The 10,052-nt window shown below is 38.4% G+C and overlaps 1 protein-coding gene across 1 annotated transcript; it reads left to right on the top strand.

The window, feature by feature from the left end:
• Nucleotides 1–3,530: 3,530 nt before the first annotated feature.
• On the top strand, nucleotides 3,531–6,628 carry itln1 (intelectin 1; the record flags this gene model as incomplete). The annotated part of the gene is made up of 6 exons (XM_080722625.1): nucleotides 3,531–3,585; nucleotides 3,945–4,192; nucleotides 4,613–4,771; nucleotides 5,446–5,578; nucleotides 5,937–6,040; nucleotides 6,476–6,628. 6 exons carry the CDS (start codon nucleotides 3,531–3,533, stop codon nucleotides 6,626–6,628), a joined length of 852 nt encoding a protein of 283 aa, XP_080578751.1.
• Between the last annotated feature and the right edge of the window lie 3,424 nt (nucleotides 6,629–10,052).

The following is a 10,052-nucleotide window of genomic DNA, read 5'->3' as shown; positions in this document are numbered from 1 at the left end:
TCTCTCAACTAAGGGGTCCTTGGCCTGAAAACGTTGAAGACCCCTGGACTATAGGATTCAAACAAATTCAATCATATCCTCAACAATCAGAGATAGCAAAAGCGAGTTGGTGGCTGACCTGGAATTGTCTGGGTCATTAAGTTAACTGGCCCAAAGGTCGTGGAAACACACCGTACAGTGTGTGAACAGTAAATGAAAGTGGAAACTTACCAGACAGGATACAAGACTTCATCCCTCTCACTATCACATTACCCATGGTCTATTTTCCCTCAAAGGCTCTAAACTCTGGGATAAGCATTTCAATGTCACACAACTCCTCACACACAATAATTCTGATCGAGCAGGTTTGATTGATTGATCCAATACTTTATTAGTCAGGAATGTACAGGCAGTTAGGATAACACAAAAAAGTCCCGGGGACTTGTTTCCATTGTGGTACATTCAATTCATCAACACAGCATAGAAATAATAATAATACAATAATATACATCATCAACAAATATAGTCATGCAGTGAATGTTACCTTCTTTCTATGGGAAAATAGATAGATCGATTTTCAGGCCTGTTTTGAAAGAAGCCTGTGAAGCCCAGCAAGCACGGCCAGAACCTGGACCAATCAGTCAATTGGGGCCAGATCAAGTCAAACCATGACTAGTCAGATCTGGCCTAGTATATCACCTGATTTCAACCAACATAAATCCTGCTCACGAAAACGGACGTCCTGGATTAATCAGAGAGGGTCCGATCGAGGCCAGATAAATATAATAACTAGTCAGATATGTCCCAGAATATAACCTTATATGCTCATATTTCAACTAACATTACAAACAATAACAATAATCCTGTCAAACGAAAAAGTCCATATGATGTCCTGGTAATGACGTCAAGATCATCCCCATATATGGGCTGTGATCTGGCCTAGTTCTGGCCTAGCTCCGGAGTCACCGGATGATGTTATCATAACGTCATCATGACGTCATTTGGCTTGCAGGGAGGGCATTACACATTTTGGTGGCAGAGTAGTAGAATGAGAATGAATGAGAATTTCCCATGTATGTTCTATATGTATGTTCTATAGATAGGTGAAACCAGATCGTTGTCACTTCCTCTTGTGTCTGTGGGTGTCAAGTAGTTGTCAGGTATGAGTGTATAGAGGGCATTGTAGATTGTGTTGGAATTAGGTGGGTCATAGGCTTTAGGCCTGAGAAGTAGTCGAATAAGTTTGAGGTCTGAAGCTTAGTTTTTAATAACTTTGAGATCAGGGTTGTTAGGGTTACTTTTAAAAAGGAATCCCCTACAGTTACAAGTTACTTGCAAAGAAAATGTAGTCAGTAACGTAATCTGATTATCACAATTTAAAAAGTAACTACTAGTTACTTTCAGTTACTTTTGGATTACTGTTTAGCAAAACTCTCTAATTAAATAAAACAAGTTTTACCATTGATAACTAGACAAGAATATTGAGCCAATGAAATTAGGAAAAGGACAACAGAATCTTACTTAAGCGATGTGGCAGTACTTTACACTGATTCGACTTGATAATTTTATTGTTTGGCGTTATAACTTATTTGTAAAATTCATGAGGGCAAAGGGGAGAATGTAATCCAGCATGTAACCCCCATCATTCAGATCCGTTACTGTAATCCAGATTACTCATTTTAAAATGTAACCTGAGACTTTACAAGTTACCTGTTTTTTGTAATCTGATTACGTAATCCCGTTACATGTAATCCGTTACTTAACAACCCTGTTTGAGATGTTGGAGAACCGTTTGGTCACCAAATAGCCTGCACACGCACGCACGCACACACACACCACACACGCGCACACACACACACACACACACACACACACACACACACTCTCTCTCTCTCTTCTACTCCTGTGCTGTATAATTTTAATGCATTTCATAGTAAACACAGAATGTTTTTCAATAAGTATCTCCATGTTCTGATAATAGGCTACTCATAGCTATAGAGTGATTTTTTTAAATGTTTTCTCTTGTTAAAATACTTTCTAAGTAGCTCTGATAGCTCATTGCTATAGATTAGAGCAGGGGTTTTCAAAGTGGGTGACGGGGCACCCTGGGGTGCCGCGACGGCAGTCCAGGGGTGCCGCGAGATCATTTGATAATATTTGGAATTTATTTGGACACTTGAAAAAATATTTAGTATCATTTTAAGCTTGAAGTACAAAGTTATTTTCAGTCAGTTCTAACCAAAATGGCTATTATCTCAACGTTTTCCTCGCAACATAATCACTAAAATGTCGTCACTGTTGGGCAGAAACCTTGTATCTCCAAATTTCAAATGTGTACGTCTAAAGCAAAGCCCTGCTTCATCATACAAGACTGTCGCACAAAACTAGTGAAAACAGACGATCTACAAGCACACAACGCCTCGCATCGCGAGGCGTTGTGTGCTTAGATCTGCTGATTTCACTAGTTTAGTACATTTTATAGATGATAGATACAAAACGAACGGTTTTGGACATCCAAGGTTTCCACCCGACAACAACGATATGCTATAAATATAAGGTGCTGGGAGTGAAAATTATAATGTAGGGGTGCCTCGGATTAAAACAAATATTTATGGGGTGCCTTAATGAGACAAAAAAGTTTGGGAACCCCTGGATTAGAGTAGAGTGTTTGTTCAGTAACAGGAGTCTCCATGTCTTTCCAGATTTTGGAAAATGCATTTTCAGATTGGGATAAAAAAAAAGTATAACCCTAACCCATAAAGAATACAGAGATACAAGTGAAATTGATTGGAACAAAGAATCAAGAACACATTACGCCTGCTTTAGATGTACAAAATGTATTGGTTACCAGTTACCAGTTACCAGTTCCAAGATTTGAATTGAGTTTAAAATGTTGCTTTTTGTTTTTAAAAGGATCCCTGGCTAATACAAATATGCCTTAATACATTATAATTGTCCTCTATAACTACAATGTAAAATTAAAAACACCTTAAATATTGTATTTCTTCTAGAAATAGCTAATCTTTCACTCAATAGGGGAAATGTGCCTGTCGCAAGCCATGTGTGGTCTATCCCTATGGAATTTATGGCATGCATGTGCAAAAAAAAAAGACAAACACATTTGAAATATTGATTTGATATAGGAAGTATTACGTTTGTTTTTATTTGCACATGCTGTTATGTTAAACATAACATCAGACTGCTTCTGTTAGTTTGGCAGATACATAGACATGCATGAAACTGTGTTGACAGCATTCCATCTTGTTATCTTATTCCTTAATTATAAACAAGTGGTGGTTATAAGAAGATCACCAAGGACAGAAAACTCAGTTCTGCCTGTCTAATGAAATAAGGTAAGGTCAATGATTTACAAGCTGTCTTATTTGAATCACATCAATGGTTGTTGATTATGCTGGGGCACCCCAGTCAATGAAATAATGTAGGGTTTAAGTGGTTAAGATCATCAGAATGAAACTTAAACAGAACTTTTCTATTTCATTTAAGGTTGGAAACGAAGGGGTATTGTCATCCATTCCCTCTCCTCTGTCGCCATGTCCTTTTGGAGTTTCCTGTTCATCACCTGCATGGTCGTGCAACAGGTCTCAGGTACTGTCTCTCTGTAATCTTTACAGTCAGTACATTGTTATTATTCATTTGTAATACTTCACCATCTACTTATCTGAAGAGAGAGAGAGAGAGAGAGAGAGAGAGAGAGAGAGAGAGAGAGAGAGAGAGAGAGAGAGAGAACGGGGGAAAGTGTATATCGGAAAGACCCAAAGTCACAATGTGATTTTCCCTGCGCAGGAGGGGCCCGAAGCTGTAAACAATTGAGAGATGAACTGGGAATTACTTCAGGTTAGTGATTCACTCATGACAGAGCAGCTTCACAGCTGTCTTGCTTTTTGGTTTGTGTGTGACTGTGTGTTTTTCTACTTGTTGATTTTCATTCATTATTCTGCCTTCAGATGGCGTGTATCACCTCAGAACTGAATGTGGCATGGAATATCAGACTTACTGTGACATGACATCGGTGGGTGGTGGCTGGACACTGGTAGCCAGTGTTCATGAAAACAACATGTATGGTAAATGTACAGTAGGGGACCGCTGGACCACACAGCAGGGCAACAATCCCAAACTGCACAGCGGAGATTTAAACTGGAGCAACTACAGAACATTTGGATCAGCACTGGGATCCACCTCTGATGATTTCAAGGTGGGTTGCTCTTTGGCGGATCTTCAGTGATCTTAGTATTAATGCCAGATGCAAGAAAAGAAGGCCCATGGGAATATTGCTTTAGTATTACACCCATCTTAATACTGCTGATACACACAGATGCATTACAGATTTGCACATTTCTGTGCAAATATACCTGGCGAATAAATTCTGATTTAGAAACTTCATTGGCTGCCAGTTATATGTAGGATATTTTTATTTTTACTTTTTGTAATACCCATCTGTTTTCTTCTATGTTTCTTTATTAACTGTCTCATTTTATATTTTGTTGTAAAGCAACTTATAACTTGTTTCTGGAAATTTCGACAAGTAATAATAATACAATATAAAATGTATATTCTAATTATTATTAGTGTAATAATTGAAGTTTTTAATATTATTATTGTGTTTCTTTGACAGAGTCCTGGATACTATGATATTACTGCAGATGATGTTCAGGTGTGGCATGTTCCCAACATCGTTGAAAGTGCTAAGTGGAAGGAGAAGGCTATCTTACGATACCACACTGCCACTCACTTCTTAAAGGACTTCGGCGGGAACCTCTTCAGACTTTTCACAGTAAGGTCAATTGAATGTTATATTGTAACCAGGGACGTGCTGGCCATTGGGAAAAGCGGGACAACTCCCGAACGGCCGGTTCATTCCCGGCCGGTCCAGGCCGGCCATTTGGAAAAAAATCTAAATAAAATGTCGGTCTTCGTTCCATTCTCATATCTCCAATTTTCAAATGTGTAGATTTTTTCGCAAAGCAAAGCCCTGCTTCATCATACAAGGCCGTTGCACAAAAGTAGTGAAAACAGCAGATCTACAAGCACACAACCTCGCACCGCGAGGCGTTGTGTGCTTGTAGATCGGCTGTTTTCACTAGTTTAAATATTTTTTTTAAAATGATAAATACAAAACAAACGTTTTTTTTTTTGGGTTTTTTTGGCAACGGCGAAATATATTAAAAAAATGAGGGCCCCTCCAACTCTTTTTCCCGGGCTGAATCTGTGGCCCAGCACGTCCCTGATTGTAACTAGATCAATGTGCAATGTAGCTGAAGACATTTTACCACCTCTCCTATCAGAATGAAATCTTACCTTATCATGTTGTTTTATTAATATGGACATTTTAGTCTTAGTTGGCAAAGTCATTGTTTCTGTTTTGTTTCAATGTGACTGCATCAAAATGTATTCATTCATGCATAATTATTCTTATTATTATCTCCCCCCCCCTTTCCCATCCACAAGATGTTCCCTTTGAAACAGGGTGTACTGAATTGCAGAGGGAACCATGAACATGTGGACGGACCACAGATCCCCATTATATACGACTATGGGAACAATGCCACTGTAAGAGGCTTCTATGGGACCTATGTAGATGGTAAGATTTTAATGGTGTTACTATATGCACCCGATGGAACATTAAGAAAAGGCAAAGTCGATAGTATAGTTTGAACACTACAAACTCCTTTTCACCTTCATTATTGAATATTTCAATTCTCATCAGATCCACAGAAGATAGAAATGTTCAATAATAAAACGTACGTTTGTAGTGTGCGGCCTGTACTCTCCACTCTGTCTGTCTGTCCAATAATCCCAAATCAACCACCTATAGAATTGGTGCCTTTATGTTTATCAACATTCATCCATGTATGACTGGTTATATTTCAAATGTCAGAATCAATAATAAAATACTACAATTACTATCGCTACTATTTTTAAATTGTCTTCTCCTTCAGAGGAGTCTCATCCAGGCTGGATCCACTTCAGAGCGGTCAATAATGAGCGCGCTGCCTTTGCCATCTGCTCTGGAGTCAGAGCATGTGGATGCAATGTTGAACATGTGAGTACACTGCACATTTTGATTCATAACTTCTGAACCACAAGTCTCAGAAACAACTTTATTTCCCCATAGATTCTATGGCACAAGCTTAATCAATTGTTTACACAGCATGCTCATGTCAATCTACTGTATGTGCCATCTAATTTTTACCAAATGTGTCAAGCATCAACTCTGGACTCCATAATAAAAACATCTAAATATAAATAATTGGCCATTTGTAAGTCAATTAAATTATTTAATAATGCCCAATGATGACTAATATGTGTGTGTGTGTGTGTGTGTGTGTGTGTGTGTGTGTGTGTGTGTGTGTGTGTGTGTGTGTGTGTGTGTGTGTGTGTGTGTGTGTGTGTGTGTGTGTGTGTGTGTGTGCGTGTGTGTGTGTGAATTAACTATTGAATAAATTACTGTGTGTTTGCATCCTTTTTGCATTTTCAGTTTTGCATTGGTGGAGGAGGATTCTTCCCTGAGAAAGCGCCTAAACAGTGTGGTGACTTCACTGCCTTGGACTATGATGGTTATGGGACAAACATAGGATGGAGTGCAAACAAGCAATACATTGAGGCCTCCGTGCTAATCTTCTATCGCTGATTTTCCGTCTTGTTCCTGAAACCACTGGGACCTACAGTATGGCAAGCAACACCAAGGATTTACCAAAATCCACATGGAATTATGACTTTATGCATTGCATCACAAACATTATATTTACTGTAATTTCAATGTACTTTCTGAAGTCTTGATGGATCAGCCACAAAGGATGCCGACCATATAACTCAAATGTCCCTTGTCCTGAGTCACCGATGTCATCCCTGCTCTCTGCCCCTTGCTTTATGTGAATAAAGCCATGATAAAAACTATCTGCTGTTTTTCATAAGTCCCCTAACTGAAGCAACAAAGGTACATTTGTGTTTTCTGCATGAATATACTGTATGAGTTCTCAGAGTTCTGTTGTATTGCTATTATAACTTTAATATTCATGTGAAGACCTTGTCAATTAAATCACTTTATCATTGATATTTTTAAAGGTACTGTAAGGGATATTCTTTGTTAAACAATAAAAAGCTTTATATTCCAATGGTAATTACGCTTTAGTTCAGTAACAGTCTCTCCAGCTCATCAGTTGGGACGCATATTCATCCAATCACGAGAGACAACTAATTCATCAGCTTCATAGTCCTTGAATTAAATACCAAGGACTTCCGACGTAAAAAAAAAGACTGTAAAAGGACTTATTTGGGATGCTCCTTTTAGGCATCTAACTAACTACTACTTTTTTTTTTATTGTATCGACTATACTTGTACTGTTCTCCATTTTTGTCTAATAAAATACTCAATCAATAAATTCAAATTTATAGCATTCCAAATCCAATATTTTGTCTGCTCATTTGTTTTGTTTCATCACTTTGTTCCAGTTACTTGTTTGTCCTGTATCCTATATGAGGTCTCTATGGCAATGTGCTTCACTTGTTTTAACAGAATAGTGTCAAGGTTCGTGAACACAGTTGTGTCAAAGTTGTCTATTTCTGGCAAAGAGAATTGGTGCAGAGGGAAAATGGGGGACCAAATATAGACCCCTGGCAGATCACAGTGAATGAAGTATATGTTGTCGGGTGGAAACCTTGTCTAAAACCATTTTGCATTTATCATTTTTAAAATGATTTAAAATAGTGAAAATAGCCGATCTACAAGCACACAACACCTTGCACTGCGAGGTGTTGTGTGCTAAGGCTTGTAGTTCTGCTATTAGAAACGTAGAGATCCAAGGTTTCATCCGGACAGTGACGATATAGGGTTATTGTGGTTAAACGAATAGTAGACAGTAGACACATTTCCTCAGCAATACACAGAAATGTAGTCCATGACTGTTAGTCATCACAAAATGTGATTTTGTCTGTAAATCAGGAAATGGATAAACCTGAAATGCAAAGCACAAGGCTATGGAAGCAAGAATGCAAATGCAAAAGAAGGCTTTACTGGTGTAGAAAAACATACAAATAAAAGTAAAATTGCACAAAATGAAGTAGCGTTTTGCTACAAGCTGAAAGTAAATTGCCAAAATTGATATATAAATCTCATAATAATCTCATATTTATCAAATCTAAATTTGCATGCAGGATATTTCACGTATGCCTGCTTGACTTTGTGGTTCTTCTAAGCTAGTAATAAAACAGTTTGAGAATATGCCATGGGCCATTTATTCATGACATCAAGGATCAGGTAGTTTGTATCCATAGCCATGTTGTGGTGATCACTTTAATTTGTATTAAGCACAATTTAAAAGACAATACAAAAGACATAAATAGAAATACATAGAGAGTTTATTTATACGACAAATGTCAAAACAACAGCAGTTGACCAAAGGTGCTTTCCAAGAGACATGTAGATAGTCATAGACTATACAATTCAATTCAATTCAGAGGAGCTTTATTGGCATGAGAAATCATACTTTCGTTTACATTGCCAAAGCAAGTTTCAAAACATAATATAAACTGTTGAAAATGGGGATCATATGTACAGTTGGAAGGGGTACAGCATTGTGTAAACAGAGCTATGTCACGTTTTGTCGTTATACCCAGGGTATGAAGCTTTTTGGAACAAATATCAGCATTTCTTTTTTCTCTCAATACAATTTCAATAGCATACAAATGAAGGAAAAGAAAAAAGCCTCAAATTTAAAACGTGTTTAAAGGTAGCAGCTCTGTTACTGTATGTGCAGTAGGTCTGGATGCTGTTCAATGGTTTGTAGATCTTAGGGCGGTTGTATTCCATTCTCTAGCCTTCTTTTATCGCAACAGTTCACAAATCGTGCTGCTGTGTTTGAACATTGTTGTATTTCTCCCAGTAGGTATGGGAGTTTTTTTTTTTGTTGGTCATGTTTACATATTCACTTTGGGTGTGGGTAATCTGTGGGAAGTATTTGTCTCTGATCTGTCTTGGTAAAGTGGGCACCACATTGTGTGTACAGTGGTTGCATATCCTGTCTTTCCATTGGAAGTGGGGTCTGTCTGTGGCGGCCTTTCTCTATTGCAAGGCTGTGTTCGCTAAGTCTGTACCTAGTCAAGGCTTTCCTAAGTTTTGGGTTGTTTACCATGCTCAGATATTCTGCCAATGTATATTCTCTTTTAGGTGCTACAGTAGATAGCATACCATTTTGCTTTGGTTTTAGGTTTTGTCTTTCTAGTATGTCAGCTTTCTTTTTGTTATCTTATAATCTGGATGGTCCAGTGGGTTTTCCGTCTGGTAGTTGTGCTTGTGTTTGTGCCCAGAGTCCCTGGGCCAGCTGACTCAGTGGGCATCCCTGTAGGTTTTCACTATGGTTGAAGGCTATGTTATGAAGCGTGTCTGGGTTGCTTTCTTTTAGGTGGTTATAAAATGTAAGCGCTCTCTTTTTTAATTTGATAATGAGTGGGTATCATCCTAATTCTGCTCTGCAAGCATTGTTTGTTGTTTTCTGTTGGGTGGGGAGGATGGATTTGCATAGTTCTGCATGCAGTGTCTTGGTTTGGTGTTTGTCCCATTTTTCAAAATCTTGGTTGGCAAGGGTACCCCAGATTTCGCAGCCATAGAGGGATATGTCAGTCTACTCTAACCAGTGTGGCTGGTTCTACAGACATGGTTATCCATATATGGGCGTAAAAGGGATTCAGACGTCATAGACATCATAGGACTTTCACACAACGAGTAACCGAGTAAGCATGTCTGGTTGCACACGGTTGGTTCTTTTGCCCACGGATAGCTCCGATGTTTGTCTATGTTCTTTGCTGCTTCCCCTGCCGTTACTATACTTGCACAATGTACAGTTGTATGAAACAACTTTTTTTTTCTTCTTCTTTTTTTTTTTAGAACTGCCGATCCAACCGACATGCCCATATCTCCATATACATGGATCTCCATATATGGGTATCAGGGATTTCCATATATAACTGGTCCGATATATATTAATAAGGATAAAATAAAATAAAAGTCCATATATGGCCAAGACAGATGGTGCGACTGAGGTCGCTTTTCGCCCGTA

Source organism: Nannobrachium achirus (genome assembly GCF_963921795.1).
Source record: "Nannobrachium achirus genome assembly, chromosome: 3".
Classification (NCBI taxonomy): Eukaryota; Metazoa; Chordata; class Actinopteri; order Myctophiformes; family Myctophidae; genus Nannobrachium; species Nannobrachium achirus.
Note: the sequence above shows the minus strand (reverse complement) of the source record. Positions and strands in the feature narration are given on the sequence as shown.